The 26,908-nt window shown below is 42.3% G+C and overlaps 1 protein-coding gene across 3 annotated transcripts in view; it reads right to left on the reverse strand.

Annotated features, from left to right (window-relative positions):
- Positions 1-25,106, reverse strand: part of LOC111151296 (target of myb1 like 1 membrane trafficking protein) — a 60,055-nt gene extending 34,949 nt beyond the window's left edge. Inside the window, exons 1-7 of one of the 3 annotated variants that reach the window (XM_022509185.1) lie at positions 24,925-25,106; positions 22,237-22,321; positions 20,320-20,398; positions 13,076-13,225; positions 12,324-12,449; positions 10,840-10,944; positions 9,517-9,633 (exon numbers count right to left, since the gene is read on the reverse strand). In XM_022509185.1, coding sequence (XP_022364893.1) covers positions 9,517-9,633; positions 10,840-10,944; positions 12,324-12,449; positions 13,076-13,225; positions 20,320-20,398; positions 22,237-22,321; positions 24,925-24,982 — 720 coding nt within the window. In that variant the 5' untranslated portion in view covers positions 24,983-25,106. Of the gene's footprint in view, positions 1-9,516; positions 9,634-10,839; positions 10,945-12,323; positions 12,450-13,075; positions 13,226-20,319; positions 20,399-22,236; positions 22,322-24,924 lie in introns of those variants that run through there. The other 2 variants (XM_022509187.1, XM_022509186.1) reach the window with 2 other exon arrangements.
- Between the last annotated feature and the right edge of the window lie 1,802 nt (positions 25,107-26,908).

Here is a 26,908-nt window from a genome sequence, read left to right on the forward strand (position 1 = left end):
GGAGGAAGGAGAGTGACATCTGGATATATTTCCCTCTACTCCTTCCACCAAAAGCACCTCCATTATTCTTTCCTTTGGGTTCTGGCAAAACTTCCCTCTTGCCTATTTAGGCCTTGGGATATTAGTTAATAGCAGAGGATAGTGAACTAGCTCCTGTGGTTTCCCTAAACCCTGCAATATCTTGCTGAATAAACAGTACCTTGATTAAACTCTCCTCAAATTATCTAAATTGAGCATGCCATCTGTTTCACTGACGAACCCTACGAAGGCATGAAAATACATACTGAGAATCATTAAAATAGTAGGATGCCAGCACAGAGCTGAACAAACAGATCAAACAAAACAAAACAGCCTCCAGAAGGATGTCCCTGTATTAGAATGCAGAATATGATGAAGGAGTGTTCGAAATTAATGGAGATGGTATGAATTAGTAAACGTTATTTGGACAACCAGCCATTGAAATGAAAAAAAAAAAAAAGGATTCAGTCTCTCATAGCAAGGATAAAGATTTTTTTTTTAAAGATTTTATTTATTTTGAGGGAGAGAGAGAATGAACAAGTGGGAGAGGGAAAGAGAATGTGAAGCAGTCTCAGCACTGAGCACAGAGCCCGATGTGGGGATCAATCCCACAGCTCTGAGATCGTGACCTGAGCTGAAATCAAGAGTCTGACTCTTAACCAACTGAGCCACCCATGTGCCCCAAAGATTATTTATCTTTTATTTATTTTTGACAGAGGCAGCGAGCAAGTGCAAAGTGGGGGGGTGGGGCAGAGGGAGAAACAGGCTCCCCACTGAGCAAGGAGACAAATGCAGGGCTCCACCCCAGGACCCTGAGATCATGAGCTGAGCTGAAGGAAGACAGTTAGCTTAACCGATGGAGCCACCCAAGAGCCCAAGATTTTTATTTTAAATTACATAAAATCTGGGGAAAGAAAACATTAATTTATCAAAGCTATTTTTATTGAGTGACTATATCATATCCAGGCACTACTCTGGGAGCCAGAAGCTGAGCTCTAGGTCTGATGACTTTTGTGGAGCTTCCATTCTGGAAGGCAGAGGCAGCTGAATAAATATTCAAGAAAAGCATCCGAGAGTTAGGGGGAGGATGAAATGGTGATGGGGCAGGAGACAAATCAGGAGTCCAATGCCTGGGGACTCAGGACAGACTTCTCAGAGGAGGTGACCTACTCAGCTCAGAGTCACGAGAAAAAGCTGGCCTTTAGGAGAGAGGGGGAGCATGACGGTCGAGCACGAAATCCTCCCCAGTAAGAACAAATAGTGTGTCCACAGAACAGGAGTGGCCAGTGTAATGGACCAAAGAGAAGGGCTGTGTGGGCTGTAGAAAGAGAGGTAGCAGGAGCTGCTCAGGGAGGGCTTTGTGGCCAGGATAAGGAGTCAGGGGTTTTATTCCAAGTGTGATAGGAAGCCACTGGATGATTCCAAGCAAGGATGACAGGAGGTATTCTACCTTTTAAAAAACCATATAGTGATGCTTGCTGTCATCAGTCATTAGGAAATGCAAATCAGAATCATAGTAAGATACCGCTTCGCACCTGTTAGACAGCTATTTAAAAAAACAAACCAACCAACCAACCAACCCAGAGAAAAACAAGTGTTGGCAAGGAAGCAGAGAAACTGGAACTCTTGTACATTGTTGGTGGGAGTGTAAAATGGTGCAGCCACCGTGGGAAGCAGTTTGATACTTCCTTAAAAAGTTAAACCCAGAGTCATAATTACCATACAACCCAGCAATGCTACCCCTAGGTATACACACTCAAAAGAAATGAACACAGGAATACAAAAAAAAAAAAAAACTGGTGGATGGATGTTCATAGTAGCATTCATTGCCAAAAGGTGAATGCAGCCCAAATGTCCATCAAGTAATAAATGCATAAATAAGAGGCAGCATATCCACACAATGGAATATTATCCACTAAAGGAATGCAACTCTGACAGGTGCTACATGAGTGAACCTTGAAAACAAGTTTAGTGATGCAGAAGTGAAAGAAACCAAACACGACAGCCATGCAGTCAATGGTTACACTTACATAAAATATCCAGGATAGGTAAATTCACAGAAACAGTAAGCAGGTAGGTAGAACTCGGCAAAGACAGGAAGGGGGAGAGACTGCTCAATGGGTATGGAGTTTGCTTTTTGGAACTAGTTCCAAAAGTTCTGGCTCCATTGCGCACGTACTAGATGCCACTACAGCATATACTTTAAAATGGTTAATTCTTTTTATTTCTTCAAAAAGATTCGTGAGCGAGAGAGAGAGCGCATGCACATGTGTACGCACAAGCAGGTGTATAGGCAGAGGGAGAGGGAGAAGTAGGTTCCCCGCTGAGCAGGAAGCCCAATGAAGCTGGATCCCAAGACTCCCAGATCATGACCTGAGCTGAAAGCAGATGCTTAATTGACTGAGTCACCCAGGTGCCCTAGTTAATTCTTTATTGTGTGAATTTTATTTAAAGTTTTAGAAAAAGTGAGCTGCATAGTTTTTGGTTTCCAGTACAGTATTCTCCTCAGGAGCCTGAAAACCTTCCTGATAACAAAATACCTAAAAAAAAAAAAAAAAAATATGCTGGGTACAATATAATGCTATTTTAATATACATGCCTAAGCATTCAAGAAAAAAGTGAGAAACCCTCAAAGGCTGAAGGAGAGGCAACAAAGGTTCAAGGCTTGAAAAGCACCCATCTGTCAAGATACAGTAACTCTGAGAGGCTGGAGGCTATCAAGATAGGATGATGGATCAAACATGCCCATACACAGCTGGGACACCCACATAGCTAACCTATATGTAATATAAGAAATATACATATTGGTTTCTGACCCTGGTTCCTGACACAGAGCTCCTAAATCCCTGGGACTTCCCTGTGTGATGGGAACATCTTAAGTTCTAATGAAGCAACCCTTGGTGGGCTCCTGGAAGGGGGCTGGTCACCAGAGAGACGAAGCCACAATCAGAAGCTTAGAACTTCACCCCCAGCCTCCATCTTCTGCGTGGGGAGAGGGGCTGAAGATTAGAGGTAATGGTCAACACGTCTATGTGATAAAGCCTTCGCAAAACCCTGAAACAAGAAGTTTAGCAGGTTTCCAGATAGGTGAACACATCTACATCCCAACTCCCTGGGTACAAAAGCTCCTGCAGCACTTGGAAGCCTTCTGGACCTTGTCCCTGACTATTCATCTGTACCCTTCATAACACCAGCAAATATAAATGTTTCCCTGAGTTCTGTGAGGCATTCTAGCAAACAGTCCAACCAAAGGAGGGGGTTCTGGGAACCCCCCGTTTACCGCTTACTGGTCAGAAGTATGGGATCCTCAGATTTTTGCAACAGGCATCTGAAGTGGGGATGGTGTCCCAGGACTGAGCCCTTCACCAGTGGGGTCTGTGCTAACTCTGGGTAGTTAATGTCAGAACTGTCTAATGTGAGGGGGGAAAAAAAACCTCTCACACTTGGTGTCAAGAAGTGTCGTGAGAAGAGAAATAGTTTTCTTTTACGAACTAATTGAGTGTCCAAGAAAAAAATTTCAATTCTTGTCAAAAGAATGTAAGAAGAGGGAGCGCCTGGGTGGCTCAGCGGGTTAAAGCCTCTGCCTTTGGCTCAGGTCATGAACCCAGGGTCCTGGGATCGAGCCCCACATCGGGCTCTCTGCTCGGCGGGGAGCCTGCTTCCCCCTCTCTCTCTGCCTGTCTCTCTGCTTACTTGTGATCTCTGTCTGTCAAATAAATAAATAAAATCTTTTTAAAAAAAATGTAAGAAGAGCACTCCTCATGAGATCTCTTTGTGTTACTAATGAGAAACATAAAAAGAAAAATAAAGTTACACATTCAGTAGGCTCCATACAACAAGCTGGTCAGGTGCCAGAACCCATTCACTTCAATGGCCCATGAGTGGTATTCTAATGTTGATTTACACCCCAAGTCTCCTTATTATTCAAGGCAACACACAGCCCTAAGTGCTGGCATCCAAACAGCGTATTAGCATCATCCTTGCAAAATGCAATCAAACATCTGTACCCAAAGACTCTGGCACAAAAACCATTTCTGTGTTCTCCAGGATGGCACACAGTATAAAGCTGGATTCACATATTTAAAGGGGATGTTTCAACGTACATTTTTAATGATGGACTGTTTGCCACAGATGGATAAAGAGAGGAGAAAAGTCACAAATCATGTCACTTTAGAAGCTCTGGAAAGCCCATGTAGACTGAAAATATTGCTGTGGCCTTTTCTGAAAAATACTATTCATCCCATGGTCTTACTTTGGTGTTTAATTTTTAAATTTTAGTTAACATGCTTATTACACATCAGGAGTCACAAAATTTATTATCCATAGGGGCGCCTGGGTGGCTTGGTGGGTTAAAGCCTCTGCCTTCGGCTCAGGTCACAATCCCAGGGTCCTGGGATCGAGCCCCGCATTGGGCTCTCTGCTCAGCAGGAGTCTGCTTCTCCCCCTCTCTCTGTCTGCCTCTCTGCCTACTTGTGATCTCCATCTGTCAAATAAATAAAAAATCTTAAAAACAAAAACAAAGCAGGGGCGCCTGGGTGGCTCAGTGGGTTAAAGCCTCTGCCTTCGGCTCAGCTCATGATCTCAGGGTCCTGGGATGGAGCCCCGCATCGGGCTTTCTGCTCAGCAGGGAGTCTGTTTCTCCCTCTCTCTCTGCCTGCTGCTCTGCCTACTTGTGATCTCTATCAAATAAATAAATAAAATCTTTAAAAAAATAAATAAAAATAAAAACCTTTTAAAAAAATTTATTATCTGTAAAACTTTCAGTGGAGGATTTTTTTAAAAAAGGATTAATACATAGGAACTGTATTTAATGATTAATTTTCCTTTTCGTCTCCTAATCGGATATATTAATACTACCTTTGTTAAGTATCCTCTTAGCTCTTTATTTTATACATGTAGAAACAAAGGCCAAAGATAATAAATGATCTGTCCAAAGCCAAGAACCCCAAGATTCCTTAGTAAAATGATGTGAGGTTCCTTTGTAAAATATTCTAAAAATAATATACTTACAGCCTCTGATCTAAAATATTGATTTGATTCTCAAGGCATATTATGTTGATGTTCTGTAGGACGCCAACATGCTCAGCAATGTAGAGTCTCTGGTCAAATACATTTGTAAAAAAGACTCTGAGGGACCTTTACTATACTAAGAAGCTTTATGAACCTCCAAGAGGAGAAATATAATAGGTAGTTTTGCAAACTTATTTGACCACAGAGGTCATTTCCCACACACAGAATGTAATATAAGATAAGTGGTAAATGATGTCTTCAACTGTTTCCTAGAATTTTGTATTACTTCTTTAGAACTTATCTCAACATCACCACATGAATCTTTTAAAAATCTTATCAAGTTACTTTTTTTATATTTAAAAAAAAATTTTTTTAAAGATTTTATTTATTTATTTGAGAGAGAATGAGTGAGAGAGAGCATGAGAGAGGAGAAGGTGAGAGGGAGAAGCAGACTCCCCAAGGAGCTAGGAGCCCGATGCGGGACGAGATCCTGGAAGACCGGGATCATGACCTGAGCCGAAGGCAGTCGCTCAACCAACTTAGCCACCCAGGCGCCCTCTTATTGAGTTATAGTGTCCTTCAGCTTCTATCCCTTTAGGGTTCCCTTCTGCCATTGTAGTGAGTAGAAAGTCCTCAATTCCCTGTACAGACCAGATCTGACCACTCCTTACTTGGGGGTTTATGTTCTCAAGCTGTGGTTTTAAATCCTCTTCTTATCTCTGGGTATCTGAGAGGTACCACAAACTCAAATTCATTAATAGTGGGTGGGGGTGGTGCAGGATCCTTAAGAAGTTTATCTGACTCCCTAGTAATCTCTGGAAGTGGGCCTGCACAGATATAGCTTAAGACACGAACTTTTAAAAAATTTTTAAAGATTTAATTAATTTATTTTTATTTTTTTTAAAGATTTTATTTATTTATTTGACAGAGAGAGAGAGAGAGAGATCACAAGTAGGCAGAGAGAGACAGAGAAGCAGGCTCCCTGCGGAGCAGAGAGTCTGATGCGGGGCTTGATCCCAGGACCCTGAGATAATGACCTGAGCCGAAGGCAGAGGCTTAACACATTGAGCCACCCAGGCGCCCCAAATGAATAAAATCTTCAAAAAAAAAAAAAAAAAAAAGCACTTGCAGGGACCCCAATGGGAGACTCAATCCGCCCAGGATCATGACCCGAGCTGAAGACAGTCATTTAACCGACTGAGCCACCCAGGCTCCCAAAATGAATTTTTTAAAAAAGATTTTATTTATTTGCAAGGGAAACAGAGAGAGAGAGAGAGACAAACAAAGCACAAGTGGCAGCAGGGGCCGGGGGGACGAGGGACAGAGGGAGAAGCAGGCTCCCTGTTGAGTAGGGAGCCCAATGAGGGGCTCAATCCCAGGACACTGAGATCATGACCTGACACAAAGGCAAACCCTTAGCCGACTGAGCCACCCAGACACCCCTGAACTTTTCTCTTTTTTTAACAACATTTTAAAAATTTAAAAACCTTCTGAGTTCATAGGTGGCATAAAAACAGACCAAGGCCTGCATGTGGCCCACCGACCACAGTTTGCTAACTCCTGGATGAGGGGAAAGCACAACCCATGACATCAAAGACTGCCCACAAGGAGTACTGTGGCAGAAATCGAAGGAAAATGAAGGATGGATGCACCATGCCCAGAGACTACAGAGGCTAGAACAAAATGGCACAAGGGGCAGCTAAGAGACAGCTGAGGGACGGCTATGAAACAACCAGGCAGGACAAGCAGGCCCATGCCTCTCTCCCCATCTGAGACCAGAGAGCTGAGACAGGAGTATCTCTTGCCAGGTGGGAGTCATGCTTGGGGCAGAGACATGGGGTATTACTTCCAGTCACTGGTAGCATGAATGAAAGATAGGAAGTATATAACTCAGAAGACCAGCTACCAACATATCCCATCCAGCATGATCCCCTGCCAATCCCGCACACTCTGAAAATGGTACCAAGCACAGGCCGTTGCGAGTGTCCTCCCCACGGGCACAGGTGAGCTGTGTCACACAGAATGCAGGCTGATGCCAGGGAATTGCACCCAAAAATGAGCTCACTATCAGCAATCCAGCACATACCTGAGGAACAACTGAAAGAAGTGATGAAGAATTTGCAATCAAGGAGTGAGAATCCATACAGCAAATGGAAAAAGCAACTTAAAAGTAATTACTATCCTTAGAAAGACAGAAGGAGAGAGCATATCCATGAAAAAAAGTTACAAAAATCCAAACTTTAAGAAAACAATGTTTTAAAAGTGTTACTTATTTGAAAGAGAGAGAAAAAGAGGGGGAGGAGGGGCAGAGGGAGAGAATCTCAAGCAGACTTCCCTCAGAGCGAGAAGCCCCATGCAGGACTGGATCTCACGACCTCAAGATCATGACCTGAGCCAAAATCAAGAGTTGGATGCTTACCTGACTGATCTACTCCAGTGCCCTGAGAAAACATAGTTTTTGAAATAAAATGTTCATTGGAAGGGCTGAAGAGACAAACTGATGTGAAAATTTCAGAGAAATGCAGGAAATGGAGAAAATTGCCTAGGACTACAACACAAAATAATGAAGAGAAGAAGTATTAAAAAAAGTTGAGAGAGAAGAAAAATACAACTGGAAGCTTTGTCATCTAAGAAAAGTTGCATATGAAGAGACCACATGGTAGAAAAGAAATACTTGGAAAGCTGAGAATTTCCCAGAATAAAAATACCCAGATAGGAATAGGGTAAAAAGGCCTATTTTTAGAATTTTTAGAACACTTACCCATGTTCTAAGCAGGATAAATAAAGGGAACACACACAGGCACATACATAAACAGATATCCCTAGACGTATAGTGAAATTTCAGAAATATTAAGGTAAACAGAACTCATAAAGGCAACAAGAAAAAAAAAACTTTTTATAAAATACTTTTTATAGAATCAGAATAACTCATACTTCCCATCAGCACCATTGGGTGTAAGAGAACAGTGGAGCAGTATTTGGAAGGACTGAAGAATTTTGTCCTGAGAATTTTGTGTCTAGCCAAACTTATTAGCACTAGATATGGCAGCAAAAAGACACTTTTGGACATGCAAATGCTCAAAGTTTACCATTGGTAGTGATTCAATGACATAGCAGGAATATTCAAGTAGTAATGTTGAAAGAGGAAATTTTTACCATTTACTTCTCAAGTAAGCAATGATCAAGAACAATGTTACCTGTTAATAGTCTTAGGAGTTAAAGGAACGGTAACAGCAGCATGAGCAGTGGGGAGTGGGGAGTCAGAGAAATGTAAAAATAAGATAAAATTCTGTAACTTGGTCTGGAGAAAAAGACTTAGAAACTGATTTTCCCCCCTCTAAGTTAATGTGTTAAAGTGTGTGCTGAAATTTAAAATTGGAGGTGGGGGGTGCCTGGGTGGCTCAGTTGCTAAACATCTGCCTTCAGCTCAGGTCATAATCCCAGAGTCCTGGGATCCAGCTCCCTGCTCTGCGGGAGGCCTGCTTCTCCCTCTCCCACTCCTCCTGCTTGTGTTCCCTCTCTCACTGTCTCTCTCTCTCTCTGTCAAATAAATAAATAAAAAATCTTTAAGAAAAAAGAAAGAGGGACGCCTGGGTGGCTCAGTTGGTTAAGCAGCTGCCTTCGGCTCAGGTCATGATCCCAGCATCCTGGGATAGAGTCCCACATCGGGCTCCTTGCTCGTCAGGGAGCCTGCTTCTCCCTCTGCCTCTGCCTGCCATTCTGTCTGCCTGTGCTCGCTCGCTCTCCCTCTCTCTCTCTGACAAATAAATAAATAAAATCTTTAAAAAAAAAAAAGAAAAAAGAAAAAAGAAAGAAAAAAATTTTAAATTGGGAATTAGAATTATTAGAGGGATATACAGACACAGGGAAACGTCTAGGAGGGCCATGGTTTCAGCAATAATGAACTACCAGTGGTTTTCCTCACATGCACATACAGGTACAAATGCACTGTTCATGTCTTCTTCCACAGCGTGAGTACTGTCTTCATCTAATCCTCTCCAAAATCCTTCAGCATTCTCTTTGTACCCCCACCCCCTGATTCCGATGCATGATAAACAAATTTCTATTTCAGCATCTACAATACTTAATTTAAACTGGTTGTTGACAAAACAATCTTGCTCACTAGACATAAGTTCCTTGGGGACTAGAATAGCCTCCTTACTTCTATATCCTAGCACCATTGTTGTTACTCATTATGTTTGTTGAGTGGATGGATATAAAGACAACTTGTACATATTTAAAACAGCGACTAACAGAGATTCTACATGACCAAGAATATAAATGACTTAACACTGTTAAATCATTTATTGTGAGATTAAGAACCATGCCTAAGTAACAATTACGTTTGTGATGAAGACCTCCTCACATCTCCTTGTTAAGTTTAGAAATCACCGAAGATTAATTAGACAATATTAAAGTTATTCTTAGAGCCTTGAGATAGAAGACACCTAAAAAGACTGTGTGACTGTTCTTGAAATCATACTACACCTGTAGAAGCTCTATGTCTTCACGGTTTTCAGACCCAGGAACATTCTCCATCAATATAGCGGACATCACTCTCACATTCATTTTCACCATATCCAATTCACTGTGCAACTTTCCAATCTGTGGGGAGCAACACAATCACAAGTGTGACATGAAGAATGGTTACCTTGTTTTCTGCTACCAAGGAGATATTTTCTAGTAGAGAGAAGGCTTTTACGAATTTAATATTTCAAATTTATGTAAGTATCTAATTGTTTAATAAACATACAATTTGTTACCTTCTAAAAGGATTTGAGACCTTACGTAACAAATTTCTAGATTCATGCTAGAAATATGTGCTAAGAAAGTTAAAAGCGAAGGGGAAAAAAGTCAGATTAGAATCAATATAGAGAAGGGAAAAGGTGACTATAGTAGGAACCTGGACAAAATGGCAATATCAATGGCAAAACCCATGGGGAAAAAAAATATGAGCATTTTCTACTTCCCATGGTGTTAGAAAAGGGGGAAAAATTAAAAAAAAATCAAAACACTTTTTTTCTTCTTGCATTAAATTCTAAGAGGAATCACATGAATTTTTATAGAATATGAATAATAATACAAAGTCTTAAATGGCAGTTCCTTCAGAGCAGAACATAAATAAGCATCAGTAATAACTGATTAGCTGGACCTCTGATAAACAGTTATAAACAAAAAAAGTAAATGTAAGTCAGTTGGCCCAATTAATGCCAGTAATAAGGCTACCACTTACTGAGCTCCCTGAAATGAGATACAGTCCTATGGACAGCAACAGGAATCAGCTGGTTGACACAAGATCCATTCCACAGCCCAGCCTCCACAAAGACAAAGCCACTAGCCAAGCACAATGGCTAAGAGCTTGGGCTTTAGAATCAGACAGAATCCAAAGGATTCCTTCGACTTTGAACTGAACGATGATTAAGTCATACTAAGCTTCAATCTTCTCCTCTATAAAGTGAAGGTAATAATGTGCCCCTACCTCCTAACGTTGTTAAGAAGAATAAACAAACTGTAGGGGCAGTTGGGTGGCTAGCTGGTTAAGCATCCAGCTCCTGGTTTAGGCTCAGGTCATGATCTCAGGGTTGTGAGACTGAGCTCAGAGTTGTGAGATTGGGCTCTGCGCTCAGCATGGGAGTCTGCTTGGGATTCTCCCTGTCCCTCTTCCTCTGCCCTTCCCCCTGCACGCACACTCACTTGTGCTCTCTCTCAAATAAATCAATAAATAAATAAAAAGAAGAAGAAATAAACTGTATATGGGGTGCTGGTAAGTTAGAAAGGGTCGTCAATATATATAATTGTCACTATTGTTACCTGTTCTGGGACCAGGGTGAGAGTAGAGCTCTTGGGAACAATTACAGAAGAAAGAGCTGGTGCCGTAGGAATAGACGTTGATGGGTTCGAGGAGATCTGAGTGGCCTATCAATGTGAAATATGGAAATATTACTACTGAAATGAACACAGCCACCCCAAGCCCAGTTTTTCCATTCAGATGGCTCAATCACTTCTCTCAACCCAAGGTCTTGGGTAGAGGGTGTCAGCCCAGAGTCAAAATTGTCAAGTGTGCAAACTGCCCAGAATTTTTTGAGAAGAGTGCTATTAATGTGCCTATAATATGTAAGTGTTCAATAAAAGGTGGCTATTATAATTAGTAACTAACTTATAATTTAATAAAGTGCTCTTAGCTTGGAACAAAGATCTATAAATAAACTGCCATGTGAGATTATTGCTGCCCTCTCTTTGGGTTTTTAAAAAGAAATGCTAAGTCAATTCATGTCAAGTCTTTTTAGGCCACAACTGGAAAGACACCTCCTTCTCCCCTAATGAGTGCTTCTCAAAGTCAATGGCTCATTGACAACATTGAGCAGAGAACCTGAAGCCCAAGGCTCAGGCCAAGGTTTTGACATTAGATCCACAGAAGTCACCTGAAGTCTTGTAAAAATGAGTTCAATTACCCCAAATCACATAACAAGGTCCTACACCACTACTATATTTCGCCTTGAAAGAAAGACTAAAAGGGGCATGGTGAACAGACTCATGGAAGTTATGAAATTGGGGCAGGTGGCTAGTGGCCAGGGAACAGACAGCACAAGTAGAAGTGTGAGCCTTCTGGACAAGACCTCCACAAAGATCAGACTTCTGGTACACACCTGAACTGCTTTTCCATCAAGGCAGGACTCACTGATCTACACAAGGGAAGAATCACTGTTTTCACATTATGGAAATAAATTACAGAGTTAATGAATGACAATCAGTACTCAATGTATTACAAGTTCAGAACCTTATTTGCAAAAATTATTATTTAATACATGACTCCCCATGGTAGAGATCCCTGCCTGTCTAGCATGAGTTCTTTCCTTTGAAAATTGCCCCCTCCTCGGCTCTTTACAAATGATTTCCACCTGGAGCCACCATGTTCTTATATGACCTCAGTTAATTTGTTCAGAAACAGGAAACCAACCTAGGTTGGTCCCTTTTCCAAGATTTTTGAGCTTGGAATCTGAAAAAGCTAAAGCTCTTACATGACAATTTAAGACCTATGTTATCTACTATGTGGAGAAAGCTGGTCTGCAATGAGAGACAAGTCGTAAGACATTTGAGTGGTTGGTTCTCTGTTGTTTCAGAGATCCAGCTAACACCAACCTTCTTGTGGCTTGGTTATTTTAGAAGAGATTGCAATGGCCTTCTCATAAATTCACCTTTTTGCCTAGAATGGACGGAGGTAGGATTGTCCCTTTCAAAGAGAGAAGACTCACAGCATATACTGATTCTGTATGAGCCCAAGAAAGGTGTCCTACCTCTTGTCTCGCTGTTTCAGCCTCTGCCTCTGAGGGAGGAAACTGAACACCTTTCTTGAGGAGGTCAAGGTACACTTCTTTCACTTCGCTGACATCCACACCTCCTGGGAAACCTTGCGACCAAGTCTGAATTCAAGAGATGGTTCCAGAGTTAAAATAGCAGCAAAATCAAAACAGAATTTTTAAGCTGGTGACAGAAAATGAGAAACTGACAATTATGTATCTTACTCAGAAAGAGAAAGCTGGTTTTGAACGCCATGGAAAAAAATGTACATTTTCAGAGACTAGAAAAACAATATATTTTAAATCATCAAATTCCCATGCCTTAGAATTTTAAAGAAAGCCTGGAATAGGTACTTATTGTTTTCTTCACTGTACTGAATCCAGAATTAATAGACAGATTCTAAAATAGCATCAGTAGTTCCTTTGCCAAATAAATTGAAAAGCAGTCCATTGTGTACTCTAGAATACAGTTTCCATGTATGTCAAATAAATGTACACAATACTCTCTTACCTGACATGAACAAGATAAAAACTGAGAGAAAGTAGGGAGATAACTACAAATTCCTCAGAAAAAGGGCACCATGCCATACCAAGAAATTATCATGACTCGGAAAATGAAGGAGTAAAATGCCCCCTGGCTTGATCCTAGGTTTGTAGAGGATCACCAAACCGATTGGGAGGTACATAATTAGGGCTCTAATCTTAGAGGCTCTAATCTTACCAACCCATAAGGCATACAATAGACTTACCTTAATGAAATTCAAGATTCTATTCTGAATGTCTAATGGCAAGTTGTATCTGGGGTTGAGCAGCTTAACGAGACTATCTTTAATGAATTCCTTCTTCACAATCAGAGATTGGAAACTTGGACCACAGTTCTGCATGCACATGTCAATAAGCTAAATTAGACAGAAAAATTAAAATTTAATTATATCTCTGGCAAAACCACCTCCTAAATAGAAGGTAAAAATGGCTAATGATTTCTACCAGCATTACAACTAAACAGGATTTAGTGTCTACTAAAATTGACAGCAAAGTGTTAGGTTCTGGGAATGTGAGGAAGTATATAAGGCATGAAGGAAGAGCTTTGAGGACAGACTTCTTGGGGAGTCGGGACACCAACATTAGAGCATGAACAACAATACAAGGTAGTAAGTGCCAAGGACTAAATGGGAAGTAGTAAAGACACATGGGCTATAGGCTAGGTGACAGTGTCCTTGTTTTTCCAGAGAAGTTCTGGTACATTCCTGTTGTGGTGGCTTTATTAATGATGATACTCCTTCCACTAACATGTCCTGGTCTGGATGATAAATTACCCAGTCACCCTCATTATAGACCTTTACAGGTAGACAATTAACCAAGGGATAATTTAGGGCCAGGTGGTCTTAAGACTTTTGGAGAAAGCTGGTCCTAAGCTGGGTTTTTAAAAAATAGTTAAGTACAAAGGCGTGCAGATCTATATTCTAGGCAGGTAAGTGGTATCTAAATGAATGAATCAATGAATGCATGAAAGCATTTAAGCTATCAGGAGGACAATGAGTACTCTGGTTTGCAGGGGCTTCTTCATGGAGGCAGACTAGAGACACCGCGAAGTGTCTTTATCCAGCATGGATAAAGTGTGGAGGGACATTATACAGACTTTAGAGAAATGTGTGGCAGTGAATGGAAGAGTTTGGCCACTGCACTAAGAAGCCAGTGAAGGGCTCTTGTTAAGTTTTTCACCATTATACCTCATTCTGAACTTGAGAGAAAGCTTTATAAGTGCAAAGTAATATTCTGGGAAGGTTTTCAAGCAGCACTCTACGAAGGGGACCTGGAAGGATGGAGAATCCAATAGGGACCCACTAGTCCTAGACCTACTAGGACCAAGGCAGAAAGGCCTAAACCAGGGTGGTAATGGGTACGAGGAAAGTAAAGACAGAAGAGATTCATGAAAGGCAGAACTTTACGATGGACATGTATCGGAAAAAGGACAGCTGACTGTTAAGCCACTGTTATTCTGCAGGACACTGATGGCACCTTGGATGGAAATTTGGAAGTGATTAGGTTGCAGGCTTGGTCTGGGGTAAAAATGATGAGATGAATTTTATTATTATTATTTTTTTCTTTTGGGAGAGAGAGCGAGCATGCGAGTGGCGCAGGGCAGGAGCACAGGGAGAGGCAGAGAGAGAATCTTAAGCAGGCTCCATGCTCAGCTCAGGGCTCAGATCTCATGACTCTGAGATCATGACTTGAGCTACAATCAAGATTCAGACACTTAACCTACTGAGCTACCCAGGTACCCCAATGAAGTGAATTTTAGATATCTTGAGTTTCACAGTACTTCGGATTAAGTGTCTGTATCCCTCCCAAATTCATACGTTGACATTCCTAATCCCTAATGTGAGCGTATTTGGAACTGGGTCTTTTGAGAAATAATTAGATTGGGAGCGTGTAGACCTGAGGCATGAGATTAGTGCCCAAATAAAGAGGAGAGATGAGCTCTCCTGGCTGTGTGATGATGCAATGACAAAATGGACATCTACAAACCAGAAAGCGGGCTGTCACCAGACACAGGATTTGCTGGCACCTTGACCTCAGACTTCATAGCCTCCAGAACTGTGAGAAGTAAATGTCTCGTTTACACCAGGTAGTAGGTGGTGTTTTTATTATAGCAGCCCAAGATGATGAAGGCAAAACAGATGGTGGGACATTCAGGTAGAGATGTTTAATAGAGCTATCTATGAACAGCTCCAGCTTAGGAGGGAGGGAGCCTAACATGAGAAACCAAGGCTGCATGGGAACAGCAGGGAAGAATGGCTGGCACACTAGGGCTCACCTACCACACAGGCCAGAAGAAAACTCCATGAAGGCAAGCAGAGAGCAACCAATGGAAACTAAAGCATAAAATATAGAGAACATAACATTGGGAAAGTCAAAAGAGGGTAGTTTCTACAAGAACTGTGTGTCAAAACAGCTAAGGATGTGCAGGGAGAAAAAAAAACTCAGCTAGGTCGATTATTGGGATCATGAGTCCCACTAGTGGGGTTGAGGGGACCTTTTCAATCAAGCAACATGAGCAGAAGTCAGGCTAAGAAGAAATGAGCTGGCATTGAAGAAATGCATGCAGAATGTGGATTTCTACAAGCTAAAAAACAGAGTTAAATCTATCTCCTGTGCTGCCCCCTCTCCAGTTAGAGAGGTCACAGAAACCATAATGCAACCAGGATAGGCATAGTCATCTCTGCAGAAAAGCCTCCCTGAAAATGGACTCTCCACCCTGCTCTGTGCTGTGTCCCTAGAATGGCAATACAAAAAGGTATGAGAGCTGTAGTTTTAAGGGCAATGTGGCTAAGAAGGCAATCAGAAAATACAGAAATGGAACACATGGCGCTAGTTATCTGAAACACAGAAAATATTTATTGATTTTTAACAAGTGTAGTACTTGTTCTTACCAGTTTAAAGATTATTTGAGTGAGAGAGACAGAGAGTACGTGCATGAGCTCCTGCACAAGTAGGGGGAAGGGGCAAAGGGAGAGGGATTCGCAAGGAGACTCTGCACTCTAAGTGCAGAGCCCTATGCTGGGCTCCATCTCAAGACCTTGTGATCACGACCTGAGCTGAAACCAAGAGAGGGATGCTCAAATGACTGTACCACTGGGCACCCCTGAAATACAGAAAATATTTAAAGTGAAGGAAAATAAAAACAAAACCTGAAACCTATTGAGATGAATCTTTGAAGGCAAGTTGTTTAGAGACAGTTAAGTTGAAAAGTTGAATAACAAATGACTTTTTGCTGGATGCATTGTGATGAGTTATTAGCTGAAATGCGGAGAGGAAAATAATCCCTAGTTCAACGGGAATTTACAGAAATACTTCATCCACTCCATCAGGCAGCCTCATCGGAGAGCCCCCAAGTCTCACTTTCCCTAACGGTAAAACGATGGGGAGTTTCTTGCCAAATATTTCACAAACCGATTTTTATCTTTGGATCACTGAGATTTTATGGTAATAGGTATCATTCCCCGGAGGTTACATGCATAAAATCAGAGAGTCGACATGAAATGCTGAGGAAGTTAACATCTGGAGATCACAAATCACGGCCCTTTGTGTTTTCCCACTGGAATCTAGAATTTCAGGACTCATTACTTCTAGCTCACCTCTTTCATTATGTCACTGGTACCTCTTTCACCCCACAACCCACAGAGATAAGCACTAAAATCTATTGTGGCAAATTGGAAAAATTAATACGTTGCTTTTACACATTTTAAAATTGGGCTTTGGTAGATTTAGGTGTTCAGATAACCTATCTTTGGAAATAGGACAACCAAGACACCACAATCTCAGGTGGGATAGGGAACCCAGAAACCAAGGGACCATGATAGACTAAAGAGAGTAAGACTTTACAGTCAAAGAAAGGCAATTATCATATGATCTCCCTGATATGAGGAAGTTGAGAGGCAACGTAGGGGGTCTGGGGTGTTGGAAAGGAAAAAATGAAACCGGATGGGATCGGGAGGGAGACAAACCATAAGAGACTCCTAATCTCACAAAACAAACTGACGGTTGCTAGGGGGAGGGGGCTAGGGAGAGGGTGGCTGGGTTATGTACACTGGGGAATGTATGTGCTATGGTGAGTGCTGTGAAGTGTGTAAACCTGGCAATTCACAGACCCGTACCCCTGGGGCTAATAATACATTATATGTTAATAAAATGATAAAAAATTTTAAAAAAAGAGAGTAAGACTTTAGGCCTCACTAATCTCCTCACTCAGAGGTTGCTTATTGTTCTAAGCCTTGGTATTCTTATCTGCAAAATGGGCCATGATATCTCCCTCTAGAGACTTCTTTTAAGGCCTAAATGAAATATATATGAAGAGCCAGACATCCATCAGGACTTAATGGTAACTTTTTTTTTTTAAGATTTTATTTATTTACTTGACAGAGATCACAAGTAGGCAGAGAGGCAGGCAGAGAGAGAGAGAAGAAGAAGCAGGCTCCCCGCTGAGCAGAGAGCCCGATGCGGGGCTTGATCCCAGGACCCTGGGATCATGACCTGAGCAGAAGGCAGAGGCTTTAACCCACTGAGCCACCCAGGCGCCCCTAATGGTAACTATTTTGATCATCCGTTTCCAGATAATTTCCTATCAGGAGAGAATCTGTTGATTAGCTGATACATGTATTCTTCTTAGAAAGACTGGAAAAAGAGCTACTTGGTAGTTTCAGTTCTTATAATAAATTTCTGAACCAAGCGCAGTAAACAAGGCTTTGGGGCCATCCAGAGTGGAAGACCCCACCAAGGTATGGCCACACTAGAGGATGAGCTCTCTCTACTCACGGAGGAATGGACACACTTTACACATATTCTGAAGCCCTCACAGCTCACCACCTCAGTGCTGTTCCATAAAGGCCCATTAATTAATTGATTTCCGGAACCTGTTCAACAGCTTCCCACTTGACAATACTAGTGTCTTGCTGAGACTTTCACAATTGCCTCATTCAAAGGGTTAGCTTCCAGCTAAGACTTATGAAGCTTGGTAACAAACTGCTTTTTAAAAAATAAAACTACTGGCTTCTTGACAAAACTTCAACTGATGGTAGGAAATCACAGTGTAGTCCAGTCCCGTAAAAGACCAAATCAAAGCTAACAAGTCCATGGAGAAACCAAATGACATATAATTCAAAGAACATTTATAACTGACTTTGACAGGATCTCATCACTTCAGAGTAATAAAATGTCATATTTGGGGATTTAATTTTAAAGAATTGACTGGTAAACATTTAATTGCTTTGACAGACATTAGATGATTCTTTCTGTGACCAACTTCCCTCATAATTAAGTCTGGCTTAAGTTAATATTAAAAGTCCATTCTGAAGCCATAAACCCCTCTGCCATGCAGTGAGTAGTCAGAGGTGAGGCGAGGGGCAGATATGCAGGAGGCCATCAAGAGTCAAAGGGCTATTTAAAGAAAACCCAAGAAGTAGGTACCTTAATGAACTCTGACCCTAAAACTGAGGAGCTAATCTGATCCCCAACCCATGACTCTCCCCCTTATTTTCACACAGGTTTTAGATTCACTTTTTCTCATGTTCTGGTGTGTAAAATACAATGTGGAAGACATACAGTTAACTGAGGTGGGACAGGTAATGGGAAAGGGTCACTAGTACAGCTTCAGAGATCAGACTACCTGGAGGGAAGAAAGAATGGGAACCCAAAGAGAAATGGAGGGCCAAAAGAGACAACAATCTAAAATAACCCCGCTTTCCTCAGGGAAGGGTCCCAGCTAAGTATCAGAAGAAGGAACCAGGATGGAGAAAGACAGGGAGATAGGATTAGAAGCAAGCACAGAAATGCTAAGAAGGCTGGGTACCACAAGAAAGACACACCCAGTATACAGAATAAACAATTGTAAGAAGGTAAAATACCACAGGCTAACACATGGGTAGTATAAATTCATCTTCTGCCTTTATCTCTTCAGTTAATACTCCAAACCTTCAGCAACCTTGAGATTGCCCAGATCCCCTCCATTTTAGGGCACAGCTACATCGCTTTCTACCCCAGTTCTATAGTGTATTCCATTAGCCCTGGAGTCTTCCAGGACGGGAGTCTTCCAGGACTCCCCCTGGAGTGGGATGGGGGCTGAAGGACAATCAGCTCAGTCCCTGATACACGAATGTACCAGGTCTTGCACCAGGTACTAAGGAGTTGAAGATACCGATGAAACACAGCAGCATTCTTCAGAGGAGGATGATCCATTCTGAGAAGCAAAGTGGTATGACATAAGGGCCTGGGATTTAGAGTCGGAGGACTGAGTTGATATCTTGCCTATGCCTCTTAAATAATGGAGAGAAAGAAAACCCCGCAACCTCATGGAGTCTCAGTTTCTTCATCTATGAGTTAAGAACAGAACGACTCCAAAGGGTTGGCAAGAGCATCCATTAGTTACCAAAGGCTTTCCCCCATTATCCACCCACAGTTCCGGTAGTTCTACTTTAGCGCTTACTCATCTCTCAAGTTCTTCCATTCTGGGACCTCCCTGAGGTAGCTGCTATGAGTAAAGACAAGGGAGAGGTAATTAAAAAAGAAACAAAAAAAAAAAAAAAAAAGGAAAAGGTCTCTAAAACTATGTTCACATCCTAACTTGGTTTCTTCAGAGTTAGCATCAAGACCGTTTAATTTATTTCATTTCTTCTCATTCTGTTACTCTCCCAGCAAGATGTGAATGTTCCTCCCCCATGAAACTCAAACACTAGAGCTGAGTGCACCTCAGCACCACCTCAGTCCTCTTGAAACACACACCCAGAGCCCCTAAGGGGAAGGTGATCCTGGCTAGTTGGGGCCCTAACCTTGTTGCCTGTGGCCTGGCTGAGGTAAACAAAGGCATGCGGGAGCAATGAGAAAGCCATACAGCTCACTCTCAGGCGGCAGGCAGGGTTGGCAAAACATACCATAGTAAAAATGGCAACTCACCGAAGTGACTTTAGAGGTCATATGGCCGAGGATGAGGGGAAAAACGGGAACGTATCCATTAAGTGCCCACACCCAAGTCATAAACAATAAGGTGTACAGCACTGTTTAAGTCAACAAAGAATGGTCTCTGAATTATACTCTGCAGGAGAGACTGGTTGAAACTTAATGAACTCCCAGTACCTCAGAATTCCACGAAGCTGTTCAAGCGAGGTAAAAAGCTAACAGGGAAGCATTTTTCAAGACTTCAGTTCTCCTCATGGGTAACACATACACAGACTTCTTGACTGGCTCAGTTAACTATAGGTTTTGAATTACCAGTTCCCATCTCCTGACCAGGAAAGGCTGATTTTCTAGGAACACGCTCTTTCCATGAAATTAAATGCTGTGACAATCAGCAAAACTCTCTCAATTCTGTAATTCTCAGTTTTAATTCATACTCTAAATAGCTTTTTGCTGATATATGTATTTTTTTAACCTAAAACTAAAAATGTGTCTATGGCTTGGGAAATCCTAGAGTCTTGATTATAACGTTAAAAGTACTTACTGACAAGGTGAGTTGGATTTCTTTATGATTATAATTTTTGGAAATCCTTTTTTTCAAAGCTTTTATGGCATCTTTTGGCCTACAGCAATAAATACAGTGAAATCATCAATTAGGCATTGTTGAAAATAAGCACTCTCTGAAAAGTAATGTGCATTGTGGAAAGAGGAGTAGCTGAGAAGACCAAGGCCCTGATTCTGCTTGAGCAGAGTACTTAACTTCTCACATGTGTTTCCTCCTACATCTAGGCAGATAATACCTACCACACCTTGAGAGAATCAAACAGAATATTTACATAATAGTATTACCTAGAAAGCACTACATGTGAAATGCACTCATATCCCTATCCTTCTATCAATGCACAAAACTGGTTTACAGGAAATGTAATTCCCAAAACAATGAAGGTTACCATTTTTGATTAAGACTATATCCTGAGCACCCCCCAAGGTAGGTGATATGGGAGGAATTATGGCTAATTAGGTCAACTACCATTTTACATTATAAAACAAAGGATTCTGTAAAAGTAGAGGATCAAAATTTACTTTGAGGTGGTAGAAAGGTACAAACTTCCAGTTATAAGATCAATAACTCCTGCGGATATAAGGTATAATATGATGACCATAGTTAACAGTGCTGTATGGTATATTTGAAAGTTGCTAGGAGTAGACACTAAAAGCTCTCACCACAAGGAAAAAAAAAAATTTTGTAACTATATGAGGTGACAGATGTTAACTTATTGTGGTAATCATTTTATAATACATGTAGGTCAAATCGTTATGCTATACACTTTACATGCTAATTATATCTCAATAAAACTGAAGAAAGAATATAAATCCTTTTTACATATTACCTTCCAATTTTGTCTGTGTTTGTATGGGTAGAATTTCTATTATGTGACAATTACACATGCTTACATAGAATTACAACTATTATAAATCTATAGATATTATCTACATTTCTAAAGAATTGCATATAGAACCTAGTATTCAACTCTTAGAAAAGTTGAGAATAAATATACTTTTTTGAAAGGAAAAGTTTTATTTTGAGATTCTGTTTTTGTATTATCAACGAAGAAATTAGTATTATCCATGAAGAAAAGTTTCGGAGGAACCAAATATGGTAAACAACATTATAGGGAAAACAACATAACCGCCTTAAAGAACTAACCTTAATACACTCAGTTAATATAGTCAATAATTAAATGGAATGCTTTCTTCATCAACAATCAGCATAAACTAGACCAAACCTTTTTGCTATCAGTTATCACTTGAATGTGCTCAGGAAAATTAACAGAATTGTATCCCTTACAACAACTTGTAATTAGACTAAAATCACAAATAGTTGGCCTTAATGATTTTTAAAAAATCTTTAATTCCTTGAAGTTTAAGAAGTGTAACAAAAGATAGCACATCATTTAAGAACACAGCATGAAGGTGGGTGAGTGAACATTAAGAAAAAAATGTCTTATAATGAGGAAAAAAAAAAAGACTGCTAGATTGTTTCCTGGTTAATAATGACAACTGCCCAGGAAAGGTCACCACCAGGAGTTCACTAGCTTCTGGATAGTATTTTTCAGTTACAGTAGCATAAAATACTGGCAATCAGAGTAGGGGGAATTTCTAAAGAAGTTAACAATTCTGCTTTCTTTAAAGAAAAAGGAATTGGAGCTTCACAAAGACAAAATTTATAACTATTAAAGAAAAGGCAAAGAGAAAAATTATAATGGATTCTCAGATATTCCACATGCTGAAATAAACAGCTGTCTTTATGTTTTCACCAGACAGGTCTTTAAAAGATAGTGATGCCCTGGGGGGGGGGATGAAAACACTCAACAAGAAAACCAAAAAGCGTAAGAGAAAAAGTGCTGTGTTCTGATGTTTCTTATCAGAGACAAATGCGTGCACCACACACTGTACTCACCCATCGTGGGCAGTGTTAATAATGTCACAGATGTGCATAAACTGGCCCCAATCTTCAGTCTGAACTCCAGCAAATGTAGCCTTTTCTGCAAAGAAAAAGCTCTTGTGTTGAGTCTGAGCTACAACAGAATGAAAAAATGTCTGGTCTTCCTGAAATAATCTGCCTGGGGTTCACTAACAGGTACCATTAAGTTTATATTACCAAAAGGCAAAGAGGGTTTGTGTGGGTTTTTTTTGTTGTTGGTTTTTTGTTGTTGTTTTTTTTTTTCCTGAGCAATTCCCAGTAATTCGGGAATCAATCAGAACTCAAGTTCAGAGTGCTACCATTACTGCAGTAATGAATGACCTATTAATAAAAGCTGCAGACATTGGGGCGCCTGGGTGGCTCAGTGGGTTAAAGCCTCTGCCTTCGGCTCGGGTCATGATCTCAGGGTCCTGGGATCAAGCCCCGCATCGGGCTCTCTGCTCCGCAGGGAGCCTGCTTCCTCCCCTCTCTCTCTGCCTGCCTCTATGCCTACTTGTGATCTCTCTCTCTCTCTCTCTGTCAAATAAATAAAAAAAAAAATCTTAAAAAAAAAAAATAAAAAAATAAAAGCTGCAGACACAACACCCGGGGGGTAGGGCCAGGACCGGTTGGCTAAATGTCCATCTGCTGGCCTTTCTGAAGACAAGCCCATATCGAGCAGCTACCTACAAAGTCAAGTGCATAGTGCAAAGTATTTTATCTTACGCAACTTCATTTAACCCACTGTGATAGATGGTGAAACAGAAGTTCAGAAAAGTTAAGGAAATTACCCAAGGCTACACAGACAATACAAGGTAGAACTAGCATTCTATTTCAAATTATTTAACTTTTTTTTTTTTTTTAAAGTCATGGTGGGGAGGGGGGGCATGTTGAAAAAGAAAGAGATCAGAACTGAAATTGTCTATGTCCTTGAGTATTAGAGCAAGGTCACTCCTAGCACCTGAACTAACCAAAGCTACCCCAGGCAGACTTGAATGCTTCTGAAACCCAATCAATCAGATATTTTCCCCTCTCCACACATTCTCCTTAAGAACACAAAATGCCACTTGGCAAGAGTAATAGAACATAACCTAAATGAACTTAATATATTCCCTTCATCAAAGGAGAAGATCCTCAGCACGGAAACATCAGGTCTAGCAGGGAATGGAGAGAAAGTTAAAAAGGATAATGAAGAGGGAAGAATAGGGTTTGGCTGGAAGAAACCCAAAGCTTAGCCTGCTTCCGATCTAGGAAAAGATCTATTTGAATTTGGCATTCCAAAGACAAATCTGACTAACTTTGTGTTGTTTAGACACACCTTGTTCTTCTGCCAGATTCCCTGTTCTCCATTCCTCGCACTTCCTCCCACCTTCCCATCTTCCTAGAAAACTCCTATTCATCCTTCAAAAGCCATGACAAAATTTCTCCCTTTTCTGAAGTTTCGAGTGTTTTGAAGTTTTCTTGCATTGGAAAGGTACCATACTGTAGTTACTTCATAACTGTGTCCATCTTCCCTACAAGATTGCACATTCCCTTAGGGTTGAGACCACGTCTCATCTCATTGAGACCTGCTTCATCCAGGTCCAGGCATATAACTGACAGTGAGCAAATATTTACAGTATTAGATAATTCATCAGCCTATGAAGTAGCAGTCTAAATCTATTTCTGCTCAAAATTCATTTTAATATCCATAGGAATACAGCCGGCCACAGTTTAGAAAGCATTTTGCCCCTCAGTGATAGTCACTCTCCCCATCTTCCAAAGATGGGGGAACCTTACAAGGTTCAGGTTGAGTGGTATGTTCCCTGTTAGCTGAACTGCAGGCAAAACTGTCCAGACCTGAGTCTCCCTACTGTAACCGCCAGGTTCTCAGTTCTTAGGATTTCATCACCGCACTAAGTTCCTGACATTATCACGCTTTGCTTGGCACCCACAGGCATTGTGCCACACCCAGTTCCCAAGGGAGGATTGGAGGAGAGCAGAAGGAAGGGAGCTCCCTGCTGGTAAAAACAGTCCAGTCTCTGGTTTCTGCTTCCCACTACGTTATTCAGAGCCACAGAAGAAAGGACACAGGCAAATACATGCGTGGTCCCTCCAGAGGCCTCTTGTGACCCCTGACTGCTCCCCTTCTCCCCGCTTTCTTCGCTCCAGGACTGGGCATTTTCATTCTCTTTGTTTACCCAGAAAAAGTAACTCAGGTTGTTAAGGGCTCGACGCCAAGAGAGAGCTGGTTTAAAGGGACCTGCCGCTCACAGTGAAGTCACATCACGCAAGCTCCCTGAACCCGTCTTTCCCTCCCCCGTAAAACAGACACAGCCACACTCCAGGGAGCAGCGAACTTGACGGACAACTTTCCCCTGGCTCAGAAGTTGACCCTTTCTCCTAGCACAGGCCGGAACACTCCACACCTGAATCCCGTGCGTGCTTCACCTGTTCGGTCCCACGCCCCAGGAAGCACCAAAAAGGAAGGCAGATTTTAAGGAGGGGCTCCAGGGGGTGTCAGCCATAAAGAAATGACCCAAAGGGGCTAGAGATTGGGTGGGTGGGATTCGGGTGCCCTGGGAAAGTTGCAGGGGGAGGGGAAGGATTTCCTCAAACTTGGACGAGGCCGAGAATGGAGTCAAGCGAGAAGGGGGCCCCGGGTCCCCAAAGCCTGTCCTGGCGTCTCCCTCTCCCGCTCTTTACCTATGAGGTGGCCCACGGAGGTCGCATAGGGATCCCGGTGACTCTTCCCAAACGCCATAGTAGCCCCACCGAGCCGGGCCCAGGAAATCCGCCTCCACGGCTCTCGGGCTCCCGACTCCACCCGCTCGGTGCCCCTGGCTCCTCCTCTTCGGCCGGGCGCTTCCCGGGCCCTGCAGAGGCTGCGCGACCTGCCCGACCGCTGCGGGGCGCCGGGCACCCGGCGTGGGGCCCGGGGGCGGGGACACGGGGACGCCCGCGCACCTGCCACGTGCCCCGCGGGAGCGGCGAGGAGGCGGCGCTCGGGGCCGCGGGGGGTGTGGGCGGGCTGCAGCTGCCGCGTGGTGCCCGCGGGAGAACGGCGGGGCTAGCGCGGGGCCGGAGGACCCGGGTGCGGTTGTAGTCCCCGCGGAACCGGCCGCCCTGGGGTCACAGCCTGGGGATGAGAGACCCGTGCTCTGACACCGCCGTTTACTGGTCAAGTTACTGCTCTTCTCTGCGGTTCTTGCTCCCCTTTGTAGAGAAGAAAATACGGGGTTAATAACAGAAATCTCAGGATTATTGTGAGAATTAAGGATGTAAACCGCTTAGGTCGGTGTCTGGTACCCACAAAATAAATATCTAACCACTGAATGAATCGAGTAACTAGAACTACTTCCTACCCCCTCCCTCACCCCAGGTATCTTGAGGTGTGTTCCTTGTCCTTTAGAGGAGGTGACACATGGGAAGAGGGATTGTCTTCGAATGTAGGGACGCCCCAGGAGCCGGCGTCCTTTGTCTCGCCTCTATTTCCTGAGGGACTACAGGGCGCCGCCAAGGAGGCTGTGGGTTCCTAACCCTCCCTCCCTCCTGGGAGCTGTGTTTTCCAGTAAAGCTGAGAAGAGGAGAGGGGCTTTCCTCCGGCTCAGGCAGGGAGTGTGTTTGGCTGCAGAACTGCTTTGGAATGTAAATCTGAGCCTGAGCAGTCCAAGCCCTTTCCAGCTGCCTTTCAGAAGCGGGATTTATTTCCTTTTCCTGTGCATTCGATTAACATCTGATTAGCCATGTTAACCATCTCCAGTGATGCCAAAGACTGCTCAAGTGTCCCGTGTCACAGATGATGGGCTTCCTGTCCCTCCGGACCTGGCTTTTTGCTGTCAGCTTGGGCCAGTGCTACAAGGCCTTCTTTGGCCCTGGAAATAGTGACTAAAGAGATCAAAGAGGGCTTGTTCTGACTTATGCCCTTAGTCTTATATTTTAAAATAGACGTCAAAACCAATTGTAGTGATGCCAATGGGTTAACCAACTGGTTTTTTCCTTATTTCTGTTATTTCAAATTTTTCTTGACCTAAGTGAGCCAATACCTGGGATTCTAAAATCTAGAATGAAACCTCTTTATTGTGATGGCTTTCCTTTTGATGGGTTTGGTCCTACCTGTAACCGATCTTCTCCACCTGCTTATCCAGGGTGAGTGGCTGTTTCAGGTGGTGCCAGTTAGCCACTTACTTAGTCATAACTACAGCCTGCTGACACTGTTGAAAATCTCTTTTGTGACATCACCCCACCTAATCTCCAATCCATGTTTTAGATTCCAGAAAGATACTTCACCTTCTCTGAACCCTCAATCAAACAATCTTAAAGAGAAAGTCAGCTTTAGTGTAGGCTGCTGGTGGTGTCAGTGGCCTTCCAACAGTGATTGAGAACTAGGAAGGAACCAACCATCTGGACAGATTTTTAACATAATTCTGCTACTTCTTCTGGGAGAGGTTTTTTTTTTTTTTTCTTGTGTTACAGAATTGAGGCACTGAGAACAAGAGAAATTACACCAAGAAGTATGTTCAGGATGTTACGGCTAGATAAACGGAACCAGGATCTCAGCTACGCCTGGGGAGAAGTGTTTCTCTCCCCATATAAGGATGTTATGGTGGCTGCAGTCTCCTTTCTCTGTGCTCCGCCACCTTCTGCAAGATCCCCCTATGTCCCAGGGGTGCAAATTAACTCAGGCAAT

Source organism: Enhydra lutris, unplaced genomic scaffold (genome assembly GCF_002288905.1).
Source record: "Enhydra lutris kenyoni isolate GAN:26980312 unplaced genomic scaffold, ASM228890v2 scaffoldscaffold26, whole genome shotgun sequence".
In the NCBI taxonomy this organism is placed as follows: Eukaryota; Metazoa; Chordata; class Mammalia; order Carnivora; family Mustelidae; genus Enhydra; species Enhydra lutris.